This window comes from Chrysochloris asiatica, unplaced genomic scaffold (assembly GCF_000296735.1).
Source record: "Chrysochloris asiatica unplaced genomic scaffold, ChrAsi1.0 scaffold00262, whole genome shotgun sequence".
Lineage (NCBI taxonomy): Eukaryota > Metazoa > Chordata > Mammalia > Afrosoricida > Chrysochloridae > Chrysochloris > Chrysochloris asiatica.
In genome coordinates this window covers 3,147,915-3,169,265 of record NW_006408780.1, presented here as the reverse complement: position 1 = coordinate 3,169,265, position 21,351 = coordinate 3,147,915, and the positions used below count along the sequence as shown (strand labels likewise).

Sequence of the window (21,351 nt, the reverse complement as noted above, 5' to 3'; positions counted from 1 at the left end):
GCACAGTTCTACTCTGACACACACGGGGACACCATGAGTGGGATCTACTTATGGAAAATCACCCACTGAGAATCCTGTGGGGCACAGTTCTACTCCGACACACACAAGGGTGCCATGCGTCACAACTGACTCCTTCTGAAGTCTGATTGCCCTTTGCAGTTATCTGAGGAGCTTTAGGAAGTACTGAGGTTGGGATCCCTGCCCCAGAGATTCAGGCGTAACCAGTCCAGGTACAGCCTGGACCCTGAGGAGTCTTAATGCTTCCTGGTGACCACAGTGAACAGCCATGGTGGGCACCCATTGCATAGATGGAGCATATCACATGTCCCTTGGGGAGCTTTAAAATATGCAATGCTGAGACTTCACCCCAAGATTCCAATCTGAGTATTCTGCAGTGAGACATTGGCATCTCTGACTTCAAAACACCCCAGACAACTCTGAGCTTAGGCCCTGAGATCCCAACCAGTCTAATGATATAACTGAGCCTGGATCCTGAAATCCAATCCTGTCTAATGATGAGCCTAAGCCTGGATCCTGAAATCCAGTCCTATCTAATGATGAGCCTGAGCCTGGATCCTGAGAGCCCATCCTGTCTAATGATGAGCCTGAGCCTGGATCCTGAGAGCCCATCCTGCCTAATGATGTACCTAACAGAGCCTGGGCCCCCAAGATCTTGTCATATCTAATGATATAACTGAGCCTGCTTCCTGAGGTCTTGTCCTATCTAATGAGGTAGCTAAACCAGGGCCCTGAGACCCCATCCTGTCTAATGATGCATGATGTAGCTGAGCCTGGGCCCCGAGATCCTGTCCTATCTAACGATATAGTTGAGCTTGGATCCCGAGATCCTGTCCCATCTAATGAAGTAGCTAAGATAGGGCCCTGAGAGCCCATCTTGTCTAGTGATATACGTAGCTGAGCCTGCACCCTGAGACCCTGTCCTAGCCAATGATGTAACTGAGCCTGGATCCTGAGAGCCCATCCTGTCTAATGTTGTAACTGAGCCTGAATCCTGAGAGTCCATCCTGTCTAATGATTTAACTGAGCCTGAATCCTGAGATTCCATCCTGTCTAATGATTTAACTGAGCCTGAATCCTGAGATTCCATCCTGTCTAATGATTTAACTGAGCCTGAATCCTGAGATTCCATCCTGTCTAATGATGTAACTGAGCCTGTATCCTGAGATCTCATCCTGTCTAATGTTGTAACTGAGTCTGGTTCCTGAGATCCCATCCTATCTAACTATGTAACTGAGCCTTGATCCTGAGCTCTTGCCCTATCTAATGAGGTAGCTAGGCAAGGCCCTGAGATCTCATCCTGTTTAATTTAGGATGTCCATCTATAAAAGGTGGTCATGATAACCCATCCGGATGGTCAAATGGTGAATATGCTCAGCTGCTAACCAAAAGATTAGCAATTGGGGTCCACCCGGAGGCATCTTAGAAGAAAGCGTGGTGATCTTCTTCTGGGAAATCTACCATTGAAAACACCACGGACCACAGTTCTACCCTGACACACATGGGGTCTCCGTGAGTCAGAATCGACTTTACAGCAGCTAGTTTATTGGTATCAGAGATTCAATTTCCTCCCCGTGCTGTATTAGGGGTGGTTACAGTCAGCAGGCCTGGTTTGGCGCTGTGGGTTAATGCGCCAGACTGCAAAGCCGTTTGAACTGCAAGGTCGGCGGTTCAAGCTCACCAGCTGCTCCTCAGAAACCCTATTGAGGGTCGCTATGGGTCGACTCAACAGCAATTCACAACAAAACAGTCAGGACGGCCCAAACATTTCTTCCCACCCTCACCCTGATGGTTAACCTGCCTTGTGGCACTAGACCGCAACATTGGTGTGAACTGCAACATCAGCAGTTCAAACTCACCAGCTGCTCCTCAGAAACCCCTCTACAGGGTTGCTATGGGTCAGAACCTAGTCAACAACACTTACCAACCCATCACCCACGCCTGGCAACCCGTGCTTATCCTCATGCGCCCTCTAGTGGTCACCAGTCACCCCCGTTGAATTGAAGGAAACATAAACAAACCCATGCGCTTAAGCATATTCCGACTCACAGAGACTGTAGGAATGCACAGAACTGCCCATAGGGTTTTCCAGACCCTCATCTTCATGGAAACAGACTGCCACGTCTTTCTTCTTTGGAGCAGCTGTGGGGGTTCCAACCAGCCAACCATTCTGTTAGCAGCAGAGTGCTTTAACCACGATGCCACCAGGGTGCCTTGAGTTGGAGGAAGAACTGTTCAAAGTGGCCGTCAGCTGAGCTAGCCTGGGTTGTCATTACCTGGACACTCATTGTTGTACCCAACCAAGCAGCTCAGCAAACCAAGTGACCGTCAGACCAGGCCGGGCAGTGGGGACGCGGGCCAACAGGCGTGGCCCCGCCTTCAACGGTTCTCAGTTCATTCCCTTCACGTGAGGTCCTCCAGGACAGATGCATGCGGGTCAGGGGACAGCTGCAGGAAGGTGTGGGGTACTGCCAGTTCTCCAGAGGTCAGCTTTACCCTGGAGCAGCTGGAAAGCCTGCAGGACACAGCCTCGCTGACACTCAGACACTGACCGCGACAGTGGAGGTATCGCTTCTTAGTCCTTTCCCACTGGCTCGGGGTCGAGCGTCAGGTTGCTGACTGCAAACTCGCGGGTTCAGATCCACCAGCCGCTCAGCAGAAGAAAGATGAGGCGGTCTACTCTCTGAACAGTCTGAGAAACCCTCTGTAGAGTTGTTCTGTGTCGGAATTGATGTGATGGAAGTGGGTTTTGGGTTTGGGTTTCCAGCAGCCAAAACTAGGGGAGAAAAACCAAGCCAACCCTATTGCTGTCAGACTGATTCCGGCTCAAGTCCACCCCTGACGTTACAGAGTCAATGGCTCCATAGACTTTCCTCACCTGTGATCCCTACAGCACAGCCCAGACCTTTATTCCATGGTGCCGCTGGGTGGGCTTGAACTGCCAATCCTTTGGTTACTGTTGTTGTTATTAAGTGCTGTCGAATCGATTCCGACCCATAGTGACGTTTTCTGAGGCTGTCAATCTTTACAGGAGCAAAAAACCTCATCTTTCTCCCGCGGAACAGCTGGTAGTTTCGAACTGCTGACCTTAAGGTTCACAGCCCGATTGGTAACCACTACACTACCAGAGCTCCTTTGGTTACTAGTTTAGCACAGATTGGTGACGCCACTGAATGGGGATGTGGTTATGTGCCGTGGAGTCAGTTCCAACTCATAGCGACCCTGTACAGGCTGTAAATCTTTACGGGAGCAGAAAGCCTCATCTTTCCCCTGTGGAGCAGCTGGTAGTTTCGAACTGCTGACCGGGAGGTTCGCAGCCCAATTCGTAACCACTACGCAGAATGGGGAAGAGATGATTATAAAAGATGATTATCTTCTTGGACAATGTGCAGTGATGGAATTTCTTCCCTGTCAGCATCCTCTAGGGAGCACTCCGTATGTACTGGGTGCTGTGTGGTCTTGTCTAGTGTGAGCACCCTGTGTCCCGGGAGAGAGCAGTCCTCTGGGGAGTACTCATCAGGTGTTGGATGCTGGGTGATGTTGTCTAGTGTGAGCACCCTGTGTCCCGGGAGAGAGCAGTCCTCTGGGGAGCACTCACCAGGTGTTGGATGCTGTGTGGTGTTGTCTAGTGTGAGCACCCTGTGTCCCGGGAGAGAGCAGTCCTCTGGGGAGCACTCACCAGGTGTTGGATGCTGGGCGGTGTTGTGCAGTGTGAGCCCCCTGTGTATCCAGAAGGGAAGTCTCTGTGAATTTGTCTGCTCTGCTCAGAGGATGTGTCTCATCCAGTTTGGAGCCCTCTGTGGACTTCAGGGCCATGCATTCACCAGGCCCAGGACCCATGTGCACACCCGGAGCTCCTGCTCACTCTGCCTGTGCCTCTCCCCCAGGACACCCTGGAGAGGACCCTCGCCCGGGAGCATATGGCTAGAATGATCGAGTCCCTCAAGCTGCAGATCCAGGAGGAAACTAAATGCCGTCTGGCTGCCATCTCCCGCAGCCTGGAGCAGCTGACCATGGAGGGGAAGCTGTCTGGGCAGCAGAGGGAGGAGCTGCTGACCCAGCAACATAAGGCCTTCTGGGAGGAAGCCGAACACTTCAGCAGGGGTAAGAGGGACATGGATCTTTTGGTGTCTCCAGTGCTGCAGAGACGTGGGGGCAACCTCTTCATACTGACCATGAGACAGCACCCATGCTATGCTTCCATGTCAGCTGGGGACAGTGAGCCTCCTGGGCCCCATCACAAAGCCCCACACAATGGGTGCCTTTAAGGGACTCAAATGTATTATCTCACATTCTGAAGGCTGGGGGCGAGATTCGGGGGTCAGCAGGGCTCGGCACTCTTCTCTCTTCCCTGAGTGCTCATGGGAAAGACTCTTGTCTCTTTCTGCTTCTGTGGCCCTGGACGGTTTCTTTTGCTTCGTTGCTTATAAGTGTTCCTTCAGGGCTTAAAAATGGTATCTTCATGGTTTATAGACGTACCTTCGTGGCTTATCGGCGTTCATTCACAGCTTATAGGCACATTCCTTCACTGCTTCCAGACGTTTCTTCATGGCTTATAGATGTTCCTTCATAACTTACAGACGTTTCTTTATGACTTACAGACGTTCCTTCATGACTTACAGATGTCCCTTCATGGTTTTTAGATGTTCCTTCATGACTTAACAGATGTTCCTTCATGGCTTATAGACATTCCTTCATGACTTACAGATGTTCCTTCATGGATTATACACATTTCTTATAGATATACCTTAGGCTTATTGATGTACCTTCATGACTTATAGACCTTCCTTCAGTATTTACAGATGTTCCTTCATGGCTTATAGATGTAACTTCATGACTTATAGATGTTCCTTCATGACTTACAGATGTTTCTTCATGTTTTATAGACCTACCTTCATATCCTATAGACATTCCTTTGTGGCTTACAGACGTTCCTTCATTTCTTATAGATATACTTTAGCTTATAGATGTGTCTTCATGACTTACAGACGTTCCTTCATGGTTACAGACATTCCTTCATGACTTACAAATGTTTCTTCATGGCTTTTAGACATTCCTTCATGACTTACAGATGTTCCTTCATGGTTACAGACATTCCTTCATGACTTACAGATGTTCCTTCATGACTTACAGATGTTCCTTCATGGCTTATGGACGTTCCTTCATGATTAGACGTTCCTTCATGGGTGTCTGTCTTCTTCTATGTGTCTTTCTGGATCGCGTCTGCTCTTTTCATAAGTTGCCACATGGATAGGATTTGATTGAGGTCCCACCTTGCTCCAGTGCTGTTGCTGTTGGGGGCCATTGAGTCCATTCCAACTTGTACTGAGTCTATGCTCTAAAGACCGAAGCACCGCCCAGCCCGACGCCATGCTCACAGTTGTTACGCTGGAGCCCTTGTGGCAGCCACTGAGCCAATCCACCTCATTGGGGGTCTTCCTCTTTTTCAAGAACCCTCCACTTTACCAAACATGATATCCTTCTGCAGGGACTGGCCCCTCTTGATAATGTGTCCTAAGTATGAGAGGTTAAATCTCGCCATCTTGGCTTCTAAGGAACACTTTGGTTATACTTTTTCCAACACAGACATGTTTGTTCTTCTGGCCGTCCAGCTTTTCACAGGCCTGTGTAGTGACTGAAAGACACTGACTTGGGTCAGGTGCACTGTAGGACACATAGGGAAGAAATACCCCTACCTCCAGATGGCACAACCACAGGTACACGGGGTAGGACTCCACAGTGCCATTCTTTGTGGTTGTTTATCTTCCACTCAAGTCTAGAATGCTCTGTCTGTCCCCCCGCCCTCTCATGTCACCGAACCACCTAGATCATCCTTCACATTCTCCTTGGTCCAAAGCCAGCAGCCTCTTCTCCTCTTCTCAAGTACTATTCTTCCTTAATAATATCCTGGCCACATCAGCAGGCCGCTGTGCACAGCAACTGGCTAAAATCACTTGTGAGACCCTGAGCCCAAGACTCAGGAGAGGTGGGGTCTGGGGCTTTAGGGGGCCAGGGGTCCCCACACCCAGGTGAATCACCAGACTGAAAGAACAGCGGAATGTGCCCCTCATCTGCACTGGCAGAGAGGTCCCTGGGAGCCTTACTGTGAGGGAGACCATGATGCTGACTGCTTTCTTCCATGCAGACTTCATCCAGCAGGGCAGAGACCTTGTCAGGGCGTCGCTGGCGCACCAGACGCAAGCAGTGGGCAGGCTGGCGCTGACTGATGACGAGGAACAGAGAGGCTTCCTGGCCGAGGCTCAGCCGGCCGCGGACCAGGAGGGCTTCCTCAAGGTGACCTGCCCGTGTTTGAGGGTACAGCCCTGTGGGAGTGCTGGGCGGTGGCTTTGTCCCCTCTCCCTGAGAGGGAAGTGGGAGGCCTTGGCGTCCATCAGACGTGACATCAATGCCTGACCTCCCACATGCCAGCTGAGTGACCTGTGTCCCCACTGATCTGTGATCTGCACTTAGATGAGGAAGCGCACCTAGAGGTGACCCCAGGGAGACCGAGCCTTGCCAGTGTCCCTCACACTCCTGCTTCTGGCCAGCCTGGGAGGTGGTAGGTGGGGCATGAAACCCACAGGATACCTGTCACTTAGGGTCATTCTGGTTGTGATGAGCAGCCAGAGGACACAGGTGTGCGTTTCTGTGAGTTTCGCAGGAGTGCCCCAGAGGTAGTCAGTGTGCAGTGGCACCAGAGGGGACCCAGTGTAGGGCAGGCCCCTGCACACAGGGACGGTCCTCAGCTCTGAACCTGGCACTGAGTGAGCCACACTGGGAGGTAGCTTTGACTGGGATAGAGACAAGGGGACCCGCAGAACAGGAAGCCACGAGGAGCCAGCAGTCTCTTCCTGTTCCATGTGTTTTCCCTGGTAACTAACGGGAGCTGGGACAAGAGGGTGAGGACTGCTTACTCATGGCCACCTTGCGCAGCAGTGCAGTGTTTGGGTTCTGAGGTTTGGATGCTGACAGCTGCCACCTAACTGAGAGGCCCTGAGCCGGTGGTGTTGCCCTTCCCCCCCACCTCTCACATCCTCATCTGTGAAATGGGATTGGTGGTACCTCCCTTGGGGGGCTGTTCAGATTCTGTGAGAATCTGTTCAGACCGCATGTGCTGGCTGCCTGTCTGTGTCTGTCTGTGATGCTTGTCACCATTCATCTCTGCTCCACCTGGGACATGTCTGAGTCCAGGTTCAACCAAAGGAGGGGACCCCGAGCCCAGAGAATGAGCCTTTCAGCTGCCCCTCCCCACCCAGGGAGCCTCCTTCCTGGGCCCACACCTAGAGGGCAGTTGTGGGGTTTGTGCTAAAGAGCCAGGATTGGAAGACAAGCCCTCACAGCTCTCTTGGTTAGCCATGGCTCTGGGCCCCTCTCTTTGCATGTCATGTGGCTCAGCGAAACTCCCAGGACAGAGAAGGTAACTGCCATTTCTGTGCTCCAGGAACTCAGTACAGGCCAGGCACACACCGGTGTGAGGAGACCATGGATGCAGGAAGGAAGGGTTAAATGAATGGATGAGTAAGTGAATGAATGAACAGATGAATGAATGAATGAACAAATGATTAGTTGGATGGATGAATGAGCAGATGAATAGATGGATAAATGAGCCAGTGAATGCATAGAACAAATGGATAGATGGATGGGTGAATAAATGGGAAAATGAACGGATGGATATGTAGATAGATGCATGAATGAATGAACAGATTCATGAGCAAATGAATAAGGAAGGACTAAACAAATTAATAGACAAAAAAATGATGGAATGAATAATAGAATGAACACACCAGATGGATGGATGGATGGATGGATGGAAGAACGGATGGGTGGGTAGATGGATGGATGGATGGATGGTCAAGGTTCCTGGGCCCGGCTTGACCAGTCACCTGATGTAGGCTCGGCCACAACTGACAGCCGTGAAAACGGCATGATAGCCGGTGGCCTGCTTCCCTGTGTATAGTCCAGGGCTGAGCACCCTGAGTGCCTGACAGGTAGGGTCAGGAGAAAGCCCAGCGTGGTCCAGCTCTGATTCCACTCACAGGCCTTTCACGGGGTCCTGGAGCGGCAGAGGCTGACGCGGAACCACCTGGAGGACGAGGAGGACGTCAAAACCACTGAGGCCATGGCTGCGCTGTGCCAGGTAGGAGCCTCCAAGATCCCAGTTCAGGCCAGCCCCAGAGCTGTCTGGCCATGTGACCACAGGCAGGTCATGTCCCGTCAGTGGTCCTCCCTGTCCGTGCTGGAACATGATCACCTGTGAGGTCCCATCCGTTTCTGGGGTGCTCTGCATGCTCCCCTCAAACCCCCGTCTTAGCTCCCTGGTGCTGCCGTAACAGAAATGGCACAAAGGAGGGCTTTGAAGAGCAGATCTGTATCGTCTCGCAGCCTGGGAAAAGCCCAAGCCGATGCCGTTTCTGTCTTGTCCTGTCCCCTGGTCTCTGGACTCAGTGACGATCCTTGGGGTTCGTTTGCTTGTTAATGGGTCCTCACAGGCGTCTGTCTTCCGTCCGGCTGTGTGTCTATCTTTTCTGCTCTTTCTGTAACTCAAAGGGGTTTAGGACCCATCAACATAACAAGGAAAACCTTGTTACAGACAGGATCTAACGCTGGGTAGAGGGGCCAGAACTTCAGTACATATGGTGAGGAACACAATAATTCAGTCCATAATGTCTAAAACTCAGGCCTGTGTTTGTGCATCAGAGAAGAGGGGAAGGCATGGGCAGGCGTGTGTAACCCATGCAGCTCCAGGGTGGGTATTCCTGGGCTACTTGGAGCTCCGTCACTCACAGAGGACCCTCATGTGGTATGTGTCTCCCTACTTCCACCCCCACCCCAATCCCCTCCCCCGTGTGTGCCTTTTTGCTCTTTTTATCACTCTGGAGTGATCTAATTAATACAACAAAATAAAAACCCTGTTTCCAAACAGGGTCATACAGGGGGGCTTCAAAATGTTGTTGGAAAAATTCCATTTTCTTTCAAATACACTTTTCTACAAACTTTTTGAAGTTTGCCTTGTGTTCACACAGAACTTAAAACCCACTGGCGTGGAGTTGATTCCGACTCATCACGATTCTACACAGGATTTCCAAGATTAGAAATCTTTATGGGAGGAGACAGCCTCTTCTTTCTCCTGATTTTCATGATTCCAACACATCTTTTGGGGAGTAGACAATTCAATCCGTAGCCGATGGTGCCTGGTCTTCCAAAGCATGTGAGCCGGGGTGGATCGTAGCACCATCTGTGGGCTGTACAAATCACTGGCCTGAGTGTGAGGCAGGAGGGGCAGCGTTGAGATCAGTGAGGGGCTGTGGAAATCACCAAAATGTGACGGACGTCTTTGGCATGGTCCTTGAGAGGTGACGCCAGAGGTTCCTGGCATGTGAGGCAGCAGGGCGGACTTGGAACTGCGTCGGCGCGGGGCATTTCTCAGGAGGTGTGGGTTCCTCTGTAAAATCTTCCCATTTGGCCAGGGCTGTGCCCTTTCGGGCAGTGTGTGGTAGAGGGACTGAGGGAAAATCATGACCTTTAACAACCCGCCATATGGTTCTGGCCCTCAGGAGCTGTACCGCAACACCATTGGAACTTTCCAGAAACTCGTGGACAGCCTGTTCCTGCAGACGCTCCGTGGCGTGGCCGGCCTCTCACAGTCTGAGTGTGAATACCTGAGACGGGAGGTCCAGGGGGACACTGCCCAGCAGCTGGAGAAGTCAGACCACTTCCGGAAACAGCAGTGGAAACTCTTCCAGGAAGCCCAGGAGCAAGAGAAGCAGGTACGGGCACTTGGGGAACGTCTGAAGAGTCATGAGCTGTTGTCAAGTTGGTTCTGACTCATAGTGTTAGTGGTGGTGGTGATGTGCCGTGGAGTCGGTTCCGACTCATAGCAACCCTGTACAGGGTTTCCGAGGCTGTAAATCTTTACGGGAGCAGAAAGCCTCGTCTTTCTCCTACAGAACAGCTGGTAGTTTCGAACTGCTAACCTTGTGGTTCACAGCCCAATTCATAACCACTACGCTACCAGAGCGCCTTTGTATATATAAGATTTCTGAGAAATGGCTGGTAAGTGAACCACCAACCTAGCGCCATCCTACAGTGCTACACCAGGACTCCTGTGAGAGTCCCTTTATTGGACATCTTGCAGTTCCCATTCTGGGCAGTTTGCAGATATTACTGATGGCCAACTTTGATGGCAGTCCATCAAGAGGCAAGGTGGGAGACCTGAGCCCTCATCACCCAGGACGGAAAGTCGGTACACAACGCCTAAAGTTGCTCGGCCAAGAAAGAGCATCAGCGAAGTCTATTGGTAGTTATCAGAGGTGGGTGTAGAGAAGGGGTCAGTGCTTGGAAAATTTGGAAATGGGAAGTGCTGGTCAGACGACAAGTTGAACATAATGTCACTCCATCGTACAAGTACGTGTAAAAGCTATGGGGTTAGCACACTCATGTGATATATACAAGTGTATACTGTTGTTCATAGCAGTGAAGTCGATTCCAGATCAAGGTACCCCCTGTATGCAGAGTGGAACTGTCCGCTACAGGATTTTCCAGACTGGGACTTTATGGAAGCAGATTGTTGGGCTTGGACCTCTTCTGAGGTACCTCTGGGTATATTTGAACCAACAACCGTTTAGCTGAGAGTCAAATGCTGAGACTCTGGAACCACTGAGGGACTCCATTACTCTGTGTGTGTGTGTGTGTGTGTATTCACTACAGCAGACAAAAAGAAAGAAGGATCCACAAAGCATGTTATTTACAGAGATGGATGCAATCGTCGACAAGATGGGGACCAACATAGATAGTCGCCGTTTATGTTGTTGAAAATTGGTATTGTTGAAATTCTATTACACAGTTTCTAATACCATTTCTATAACCAAGGCCATAGTTTCCAACTAGGAGTCCTTCCTCTTGGTTTCCACCTTTCACATTCCAATCACCAGTAATATCAGTGCAATTATCCTGATGGCATGCTTGATCAATATCAGGCTGAAGAAGTTGGTAGAATTCTGAATTCTTCAATTTCTTCACCACTGGCTTTGGTGGTTGGTGTGTAAGGTGGAATAGTAGTGGTATTAACTGGTCTACCTTGTAGGCGTATGGATATTATCCTACCACAGACAGCGTACTTCAAGATAGATCTTGAAATGTTATCTTTGATAGCGAATTCAATGCCATTCCTCTTCAATTTGTCATTCCTGGAATAGTAAACCATGTGATTGTCTGACTCGAAATGGCCAATATCAGTCCATTTCCACTCACTAATGCCTAGACGTGTCCTCTTTTTTATACGTCCCATTTCATTTTTGGCCACTTCCAATTTTCCTAGATTGATACTTCCTGTTTTCCATGTTCCGCTTGTAAATGGATGTTTGTGGCAGTTTCTTCTTACTTTGAGTTTGTAGCAGTTACTCCTTACCATCAGCAAGTGAAGGTCCCGAAAGCTTTATACCACACATATCATTGTGGTCAACTCAACTTTGAGGAGGCAGCTGGGCCCCAGTGGTATTTCGATGCCTTCCAGCATGAGCAGCTCATCTTCTGGCACTAAATCAGACAGTGTATCACTGCCATTCATAAGGTTTTCGGGGGCTAATCCCTCAGAAGTTGACTGACTTCCTTCTTTCTAGTCTTAGTCTGAAAGCTCCGCTGAAACCTTTCCAACTTAGGTGACCAGTGGCCTGGCTTCCACATCACAGCAACACACAAGCCACCACAGTGTGACATACTAACAGATTTGTGGGGCAGGGCTTACCAGTGATGGGCAAAATTACAGCAATTAAATTCAGATGGTACCATCAGTTGTTGTAACTGCTGTCCGGAAGTTGTGCACCTGGAGAATGTTGAATTGGCAGAAAACTGTGTGGTTGATACATTTACAGTGACAACAACAGCCGCAAAAGAGTAGCTGCATGGCTGCCCAAACCAGTAGGTTCCCTACCCACCAGGAAGACCTAGAGATAAGATAGGATCTTCTTTAGAATAAAGACTCCGGGTGTCTAAGAATAAATATGACCAAAATGCACACACGCTCAACAGAGAAGACTATAAAGTCTCCCTAAGAGCATAAAGAATCATTCGAATAGAGAGAAATACCATGTTCTTTTTTTATTTTACTGTGAACTGAGTGATAGTTTACATGGGAGAACATCAACTTTACACCATTGTTTCATTGCAATGATTACAATCTTCATGCATCATCATTCAACAGTATTTGCTTCCTTCCATTGCCTCTGTTTTTGTTTTTGTTTTTTAAGGGAGTAGGATTTATGTAGAAACACTCAGGAATATATAATCATTTAAACAACCAAAGGGCACACTGTGCAAGTCTGCCCCCTGGCTGCCAGCTCTCAGTCCCTCTCTTTCCATGAGTCTCAAGTCCTCAGCTGCTCCCTCTCTCCATATCCCCATCTCTGCCTCCATCTCTGGTGTCGCTGCTTCTCTGGATAAGGTCTCACATTCTGCTTGTGCTCGTCTCCCTTGATGGCCCTAGGGTCCTTTGTTTCTGGACTGTAAGATTAACTACTCCCCTGTTTTTGTTACAAATGATAACAATTACTCACTATTGAATCATACGACTCTTATCCCCATCTTTTTACCAGACCTGTCTAGACAAGATGAAAACTATTCAGTGGGGACTCTACGCTGCCCCACACACTCTTAAACTAAATTCCCTTTTGAAACCTTGTCAGCCAGTCACTTTGTGCCTTTTATTTGTTGTTGTTAAGTGCCGTCGAGTCGGTTCCAACCCATAGCCCCCCTGTATAGGGTTTCCGAGGAACAGCTGGTGAGCTTGAACCACCGACCTTGGCTTTTATAGCCCTTTGTTTTAGGTAACCAGTGTCTAAGTTGCCCATCCCTGTCTACCCTGTATAAAAATACCATGTTCTTGATGAGAACATTCAGTTTTGAAAAGATGGTAACCCTCTCCAAAGGTGTAAATTCAATCTAATTACAATAAAATTTGGGAAGACTTTTACCCTAAAAGTCCTATGAAAGGAAAGACAACCAAGAATGGTGAAGACATTTTGAACAAGAGAAAAGGGAAACTTGCCTTAGCAGCCGGGAGTCTTGTAATAAGGAACCCTGGTGTGGCGCTGTGGGACGAAGCATGGGACCACAAGGTCGGTTTGAACTGCAATGCGCAAACTCACCAGGAGCTCCTTGGAAACCCTATACAGGGTCGCTATGAGTTGGAACCGACTCAACGGCACTTAACAACAACAGTAACTGTGGGTAAAGATCAGTGGAATGAAACAGATGTGTGGTGTACAGGAACTGTGTGAGACAGAGGGTGGCATTAATGCCATTAGAAATGGAGTCCTGGTGTGGTGCTGTAGGATAAGCACTGGACTGCGAGCAGCAAGGTCGGCCATTCAAACCCACCAGCCGCTCCTCAGACGCCCTATCCAGAGTTACTATGAGTTGAAGTCAACTCAATGCCACTTAACAGCATCAACATCAACAGAAACAACAAAAGATACGTCATTCAGTGACTTGTGTTGGGACATTTAATTACCTCGAGAAAACAGGATCTCTGCCGCACTCCATAGACAATATATTTTAGATACCTTCAGACCTAAATGTGAATGGCAAATTTGTTTTAATGTTTAAAAGAAGACAGAGGAATAATTGTTGAATGGGAGTATATAGCGTTGTGTATTTTTTCACTGAAAAGAAAAATATCTAGACTAAATAAATGCATCGAGACAAAAATCTATTTGTGGTTTACTAGTAACTGGTGAGAGAGGGAAGTGGAGTTATTGTATAAAAGACACTGGATTTCTTCTCAGAGTGATGAAAAGTATTTGAAAATGCATGGTAGTGCAATTTCACAGCTTGGTAAACATAATGAATATCACTGAATTGTACTCAAATGCTTAAAAAATGGCTAGAATGATGAATGTTTTGTTATACATTTTTGTCACGATATAATTTTTTAAGTTAAAAACTATATGTAAGAGAAAATGATCATGAAATTAGGATAGGAAAGGAATTTGGAAAATAATTTCATGAAATCAGGATAAGAAAAAAGTTTGTTTTTTGTTTTTTTTAAGAGAAAAGGGCTCAATGTGGCAGAGGAAAGATGAAGGTAGAGGGAGACATAGCAGGACGCAATGGTCGAAGTGACGAGACGTGATAATATTGTTAACTGATGGTACATGAAGGGGGTGGAGTCATTGTAATGAAACAAAGTATGTGATTTGCTAAATGCAAAACTGATGATCTGCTATGTAAACCTTTACTTAATTCACTATAAAAGGTTTTTTTAGAAGAAAGATCCAGTATTTCAGGGACCCTGAGCTTCTGTTAAGGATGAGGGAAAATTTGGATACAGGTAAAAGTAATGGTTGAATTCCATAATGAACGTAAGTTAATGTCACTGAACTTCGTATAAAGAATGTTAACATGGCATATGTTTTACTACATATATATCTACTACAATAAGAAATCTTTTTTAAATAAAGAGCAAAGAGATAGCAAAATCCAGCAAAGCAGTAGTTGGTAAAATGAGCTTCAGTGGGTTTACCACGTGTGCCCTCTGTCCCTGGTGTGTAGCTGTGGATGGAGGAACAGACACTGTTCAGCATGCTGCAGATTTACCTGCAGGAGGATCACCAGAGCATCATCCACGGGGTCTTGGACCGACTCAGCGGCTTCAGTGAGGAGTGAGTATAGCTGTCTGGGGATCCGGCATGATTCTCCATTCAAATCTTGGCGTCCTGATCTATATATGTCAACTTGCACCCTCCTTCCTCATAGTATGGTTTTTGGATTTTTGTGTTTTTTTTTTAAGTTTTTCTTGTGAATCGAGTGATAGTTTTTACATGGAAGAACATTGGTTTTACACTCATCGTTGCATTGCAATGATTACAATCTCCTCTGTGCATCATCATTCAACAGTATTTGCTTCTGTTCCCTCTGGTTTTGGGGGGTGTTTATTTTTTTGGATGTACATAAAAATACTTAGGAATATATAGTCATTTAAACAACCAAAGAGCAAGTCTGCCTCCTGGCCACCAGCACACAGCCTATCTCTTTCCATGAGTCTAGAGTCCTCAGCTTTTCTATCTCTCCATGTCCTTGTCTCTGCCTCCATCTCTGGTGTCACTGCTTCTCTGGATAGGGTACCACATTCCACTCATGCTCTTCTCCCTTGATGGCCCTACAGTCCTCTGTTTCTGGATTGTAAGATGAACTATTCCCCCTTTATGTTACAAAACTTCTACCTTTCCAGCTCACTGTGTGGTTTTAAATGGGAATGCTTAGCAGAGCAGGACTCCTGGTGTGGCACTGTAGGATCAGTACTGGACTAAGAACCACAAGTTCAGCGGTTCAAACTCACTAGCCGCTCCTTGGAAACCCTCTATAGGGTTGCTATGAGTTGGAACCGACTGGACAGCATTTAACAACAGCAACAATGGACTTGGAGTAGAAACCCCATAGTTGAAAGCTCACATGTGGGGTCAGACTTTATCTGGGCCAACTCTTTCCATATCTGTTAGCATTGATTTCTTCGTCTATGAAACAGGGGTATTAATACCTTCCTCCAGTTTCACCCCACTCCATGTGTCTCTTATCTGCTGGTGATATTTTTCTTCTTTTCTTCTCTATGCTTCAATACGGGTACTTTCTTCTTCCAATTCATTCTCTCTCTTCAGCTAAGTCTTATCTGCTGCTAAATTCATCTCCTAGGTTCTTGTTGGTGGTGGTGGTGTTTTGTGCCGTGGAGTCGGTTCCGACCCATAGTGACCCTGTATAGGGTTTCCGAGGCTGTAAATCTTTACGGGAGCAGAAAGCCTCATCTTTCTCCCGCGGAACAGCTGGTAGTTTTGAACTGCTGACCTTGCGGCTCGCAGCCCGATTTGTAACCACTACGTTACTTAGGTTCTTAAGTTATTGTATTTTCGTTTCTTGAATTTCTATTAGATTATTTCTCATTTGTTATCCTATCAATTTCTTGAACATATTGATCATAATTATTTTTCAGTTCATGTCTAATTATTCTAATATCTGCTGTCTTATGGGCATGTTTTTTGTTGTATATCTTGTCTACATGTCTGGCTATCCTTTTTGAATGGTGGAGAGCATGCATGAAATTCTGTAGAGATGATTTAAGACTCTGAATCACCATTCAGCTTCCTCCAGAGAGGATTTATCTTACTTCTAGGAGGAACTTCAGATAGTGACAAACCAACTCCATCTGTGAGAATTCAGCTGATTCAGAACTGAACCTTTGTGAGGGGGTGTTGTTGTGAAGTGCCGCGGAGTCAATTCTGACCCATAACGACCGTGTATAGGGTTTCCAAGGAGCAGCTGGTGAACTTAAACCATCAACCTTGCAGTTCAAACAACTTTGCAGTCTGACGCATTAGCCCACAGCGCCACACACCAGGAGGGCCTACCAGAAATGACAGTGTGAAAGCCTAAGGTGTTTGCCAGTGTCTTCCTCTGTGGTAGATTCTGAACTCTAATTTCTGTTTCCTTAATCCCTATGGTGCTGCGGGTTAATGCATGGGGTGGCAAGGTTGGTTTGAACCAGCCACTCCTTGGAAACCCTACACAGGGTGGCTATGAGTCAGAACCAACTCAACAGCACTTAACAACAACAACAACAATCCCTAGTATAGAGTCTTGGTGTGGTGTTGTAGGATCAGTATTGGACTGTTGACCACAAGGTTTGCAGTTCAAATCCATCAGCCGTTACTCAGAAATCCCATGCTGAGTTCTATGAGTTGAAACCAACTCGATGGCACTTAACAACAATGACAATCTCTAGTCCTGGTGTGGCGCTGTAGGGTAACTACTGGACTGCTAACCAGCGATTCAAACCCACCAGTCACTCCTCAGAAACCCTACACAGGGTCTCTGTGAGTCACAATTGACTGGACTATATTTAACAACTACAACAACAATCCCACAAAGGATTGGTGCACACAGTTAGCACACTTGGCTCCTCGCATAGAAGGTTGGCAGTAAGAACACACCAGAGGTACCTCAAAAGAAAGACCAGGCAATCTACTTCTGAAGAAATAAGCTCATGAAAACCCTACAGAACGTAACTCTACTCTGATACATTGTTGTTGTTAGGTGCCATCGAGTCAGTACCGATGCACAGCAACCCTACGCACAACAGAACAAAACTGCTGCCCAGTCCTGGGCCAACCTCACAATCGTTGCTTTATTTGAGCCCATTGCTGTACCCACTGTGCCAATCCATCTCACTGGGGGTCTTCCTCTTTTTCTGTGACCCTTCACCTTACCTAACAGGATATCCTTCTCCAGAAACTCATCCCTCCTGACGATATGTCCAAAGTATGAGACATGAAGTTTGGCCATCTTGACCTCCAAGGAGCACTCTGGCTGCACTTCTTCCAACACGGATCTGTTGGTTCTTTTGGCAGCCCATGGCACTTTCAATATTCTCCTCCAACACCATAACTCAAATGCATCAATTCTTTTACGGTCTTCCTTATTCACTGTCCAGCTTTCACATGCATATGAGGTTATTGAAAATACCATGGCTTGGGTCAGGCGCACCTTAGTCCTCAAGCTGACATCTTTGCTCTTCAACACTTTAAAGAGGTCTTGTGCAGCAAATCTACCTAAACTCTGATACTTATGAGTCACAACTGACTCAGTGGTAACTGGCCAATCCCATGACACCGCCAAAGCTCTATTCAGTCTTTCAGCCTCTCAGCAATTCCCTCAAGTTATAGAAGAAAACGCCAAACCACCCTGCTAGACCAAAGATTTTGTTTTTATAATCTGAAGTCCCTATGATTCTGTTGTTGGTAAGTACTGTCAAGTCAGATACAATTTATAGAGGGGTCCTGTATGGGATTTCCGAGGAGTGACTGTTGGATTTGAACCGCCGATCTTGTGGTTAGCAGTCCAGTGCTGATCTACTGCACCACACTCCAGGACAGAGATAGGAACTCGTGGTAAACTCAAGATTTCAGTTTGGATGTGTTCATTTGTCTTAAAAAAAAAAAAATCAAGTGGATACGTTTTGTAAGCAGCTACACAATATGCATTTGAAATTTTGGAGAGGGTTTTGTAAAGTGAAAAGACAGCAAAAAGAACCAAGGACTGATTCTAAACTCCTGGTGAAATCAGTGGTATAGACGATGGGTCTCCACTTCTTACTGCTGCTATGACAGACACGCCACAGTGGTGGCTTTGGGAGGTGGGACTCTAGGGGAAGGCTTGTCTCCTTCAGCGTCTTTCCCTCAGTTCCTTGGCTGTCTCCACGTGGCAACATTCCTTCTCCATCTGTGCTTCCTTGTTTCTGTGCCTGAACAGCTCCTGGAATATCTCAGATCACACTGCACTGATAGGTCCTCACAGAGCAGAGAAAGCCCCATTACCAATGGGGTTGTCTCCACAGGTATAGGAGTTAGGACACCTGCACGTATTCGTTGTTGTTAAGTGCCATTGAGTCGGCTCTGACCCATAGCAGCCCAGCATAGGGTTTCCGAGGAGCAACTGGTGAGCTTGAACCACCGACCTTGCGGTTCAAACTGATATTGCAGTGCAGAGCATTAACTCCCAGCACCACACCAGCACATATCTGAGGGGACCTAATTCAATCCAATAAACAACGTTCTTATCAATGGAGAAAAGATTGACTCCATTTTTCTTGGTTCAACCATCAACACTCATAGAAGCAGCAGTCAAGAAATCAAACAACATATTGCATTGGGCAAATCTGCTGCACATGACTTCTTTAAAGTGTTGAAGAACAAAGATGTCACCTTGAGGACTAAGGTGAGCCTGACCCAAGCCATGGTATTTCCAATAACCTCATATACATGTGAAAGCTGGACAGTGAATAAGGAAGACCGTAGAAGAATTGATGCTTTTGAGTTATGGTGTTGGAGGAGATTATTGAAAGTGCCATGGGCTGCCAAAAGAACCAACAGATCTGTGTTGGAAGAAGTACAGCCAGAGTGCTCCTTGGAGGCCAGGATGGCCAAACTTCATCTTTCATACTTCACACATATTGTCAGGAGGGACCAGTTGCTGGAGAAGGATATCATGTTTGGTAAGGTGGAGGGTCAGAGAAAAAGAGGAAGACCCCCAGCGAGATGGATTGGCAAAGTGGCAGCATCGATGGACTCAAGTGTGGCAACAAATTGTGAGGTTGGCCCAGGATCGGGCAGTGTTTCCTTCTGTTGTGCATAGGGTCGCTATGAGTCGGTACCGACTTGATGGCACCTAACAACAACAACAACAATCCAATCCATAACCGATGGACAGAAGAGAGAGGGGTGATTCCAAACGATTACCTTCTTAGACTGAACCCCTGTCGGCACAGTTATTTGGGGGAGTTTCTTATAGCTTGGTGTCTCAGCTAATATTGCTGTAACAGAAATAACACCAGTGTGTGTCTTTAACAACTAGAATTGTATTCTCTCAAAATTTAGGAGACTAGAAGTTCAAAATCAGAGTGCTGGCTCAAGGGGATGACTTTCTTTCTGTCCGCTCTGGGGGAATGTCCTTGTCTTCTTTTAGCATCTGTGGGCCCAGCATTCCCTGGAGATCTCCTTGTGTCTTGGCATCAGTCTTTCCCTGGGTCTAGGAGGTTCTCAGCATACGGACGCTGGGTCTACAGATGCACTCCAGTCCTAGCTCTTCTTTCTTGATGATACTGAGCTTCCTCTAATCATTCCTTACTTGTTTAAACTCTTTTATATCTCCAAAGATTATTGAATCCAGGTACAACCTAATCCTGGAGATTGTACCCTGCCTCATTCACAAAACTGCCATTAACCCTGCCTCATCAACATCTTAGCCCTTAGCCACCAGGATTTACAACACAGAAGATCCCAAAATGGAGAATCATTACATAACAGTGATGCTGAGAATCTTGGCTTTGCCAAGGTGACACACATTCTGACGGGACACAGTTGAATCCAGGAGAATTGACTCGTCTCCCACACCCACTTTCCCCAAAGGTCCACCCGCTGCATCCTGCAGAGCCACAAGCTGCTCTTGCACTCCGTGCTCCGCAGACTGGCCCTCCGCAGTTGCGCCGTCACCACCCTGGCCCAGATGAGGCTGTCTGGGAAGAAGACCTTGCTCTTGGAGCTCCGTGAGCAGCATGTTCTGGAGCAGGACTCCTCCCAGTGTGTGGACGAACTCCAATGGCAGCTGCTAAAAGCCCTGGTAAGGACAGACGGTGCCCCTTCCCCGCTGGACCGTGCTGACCAGCGCCCGGAGTCCTGTCCCAGTGCTGATGTAACGTGGGGACATCCTGTGTACCTGAAGCTTCTTAGTCTGAGCAATATAGTGAGAATTGTAGAAAATCTGTACTAGATTCGGTTGTTGTGGGGGCTGAGGGTAATGGTCCCACGATCTATTTAAAGTCCTGTTGTTGTTAGGTGTTGTCAAGCTGGTTCTAACAATTACCCTACGCACAACAGGACGAAACAGCGCCCAGTCCTGTGCCAGCCTTACAGTGGTTATGTGTGAATCCAGAGTGGTGACACAAGTTGTTAAGTGCTTGACTACTAACCAGGAGGTCGGCAGTTCAAACCCACCCAGGGGCACCTCAGAAGACAGGCTTGACAGTCTGAGTTAGGAGGGTCACAGCTTTAAAAACTCAGCATACAAGGCTGCTATGAGTTGACACCCATTGTTCTTGGCATCCATGGATGGTGCAAATAGTTTAATGAAATGGGCTAGTGGCTGAAAAGTTGGAGGTTCAAATCCACCAAAGGGTATCTGACAATCCGCGTCCAAAAAATATCAGCCATTCAAAACCCCATGGCGCTCATTTGTACTCTGATACACATGGTGTTGGAACCCACACAGCAGCAACTGGCTAATCTGTTTGAAGGTTTTAACCCACATGAGGAAAGACTTTATAAATGTGCATTTGAAATTTAATCCCGAGTAGGCAGACTTCTGCACAGAGCATTAGACTGTAGGAGCAGCCAGAGGTTTTTGACCCACCAGTGAGAAACAAGGAGACTTGGAGGTGCCATGGGTTAGGTGTTGGGCTGCTGACTGGAAGGTCGGTGGTTCAAACCCACCAGCCACTCCACAGAAGAGAGATAAGGCAGTCTGCTCTGTAAAGATTTGTTGTTATTGTTAAGTGCCGTCCTGTTGGTTTTGACTCATGGTGACCCTTTATTGGGTTTTCATGGCTGTGTATCTTTGAGTGAGTAAAAAGCTTCATCTTTCTCCCATGGAGCAGCTGGTGGGCTTGGACAGCCAACCTTCTGGTTGGCAGTCCAGTGCTTATTTTATAGCACCACACCAGTCCCCTCTGTAAAGATTTACACCCTAGGAAAGGTGATGGAGCAGGTCTACTCTGATATTTACACCCTAGGAAAG

General features: G+C 47.4%; 1 protein-coding gene across 1 annotated transcript in view; it reads left to right on the top strand.

Annotated features, from left to right (window-relative positions):
- Positions 1–21,351, top strand: part of EVC (Ellis van Creveld syndrome) — a 101,055-nt gene that overhangs the window by 57,132 nt on the left and 22,572 nt on the right. The window contains exons 9-14 of the mRNA XM_006874140.1: positions 3,906–4,122; positions 6,164–6,312; positions 8,057–8,155; positions 9,573–9,785; positions 14,566–14,675; positions 19,968–20,178. Coding sequence (XP_006874202.1) covers positions 3,906–4,122; positions 6,164–6,312; positions 8,057–8,155; positions 9,573–9,785; positions 14,566–14,675; positions 19,968–20,178 — 999 coding nt within the window. The remainder of the gene's footprint in view (positions 1–3,905; positions 4,123–6,163; positions 6,313–8,056; positions 8,156–9,572; positions 9,786–14,565; positions 14,676–19,967; positions 20,179–21,351) is intronic.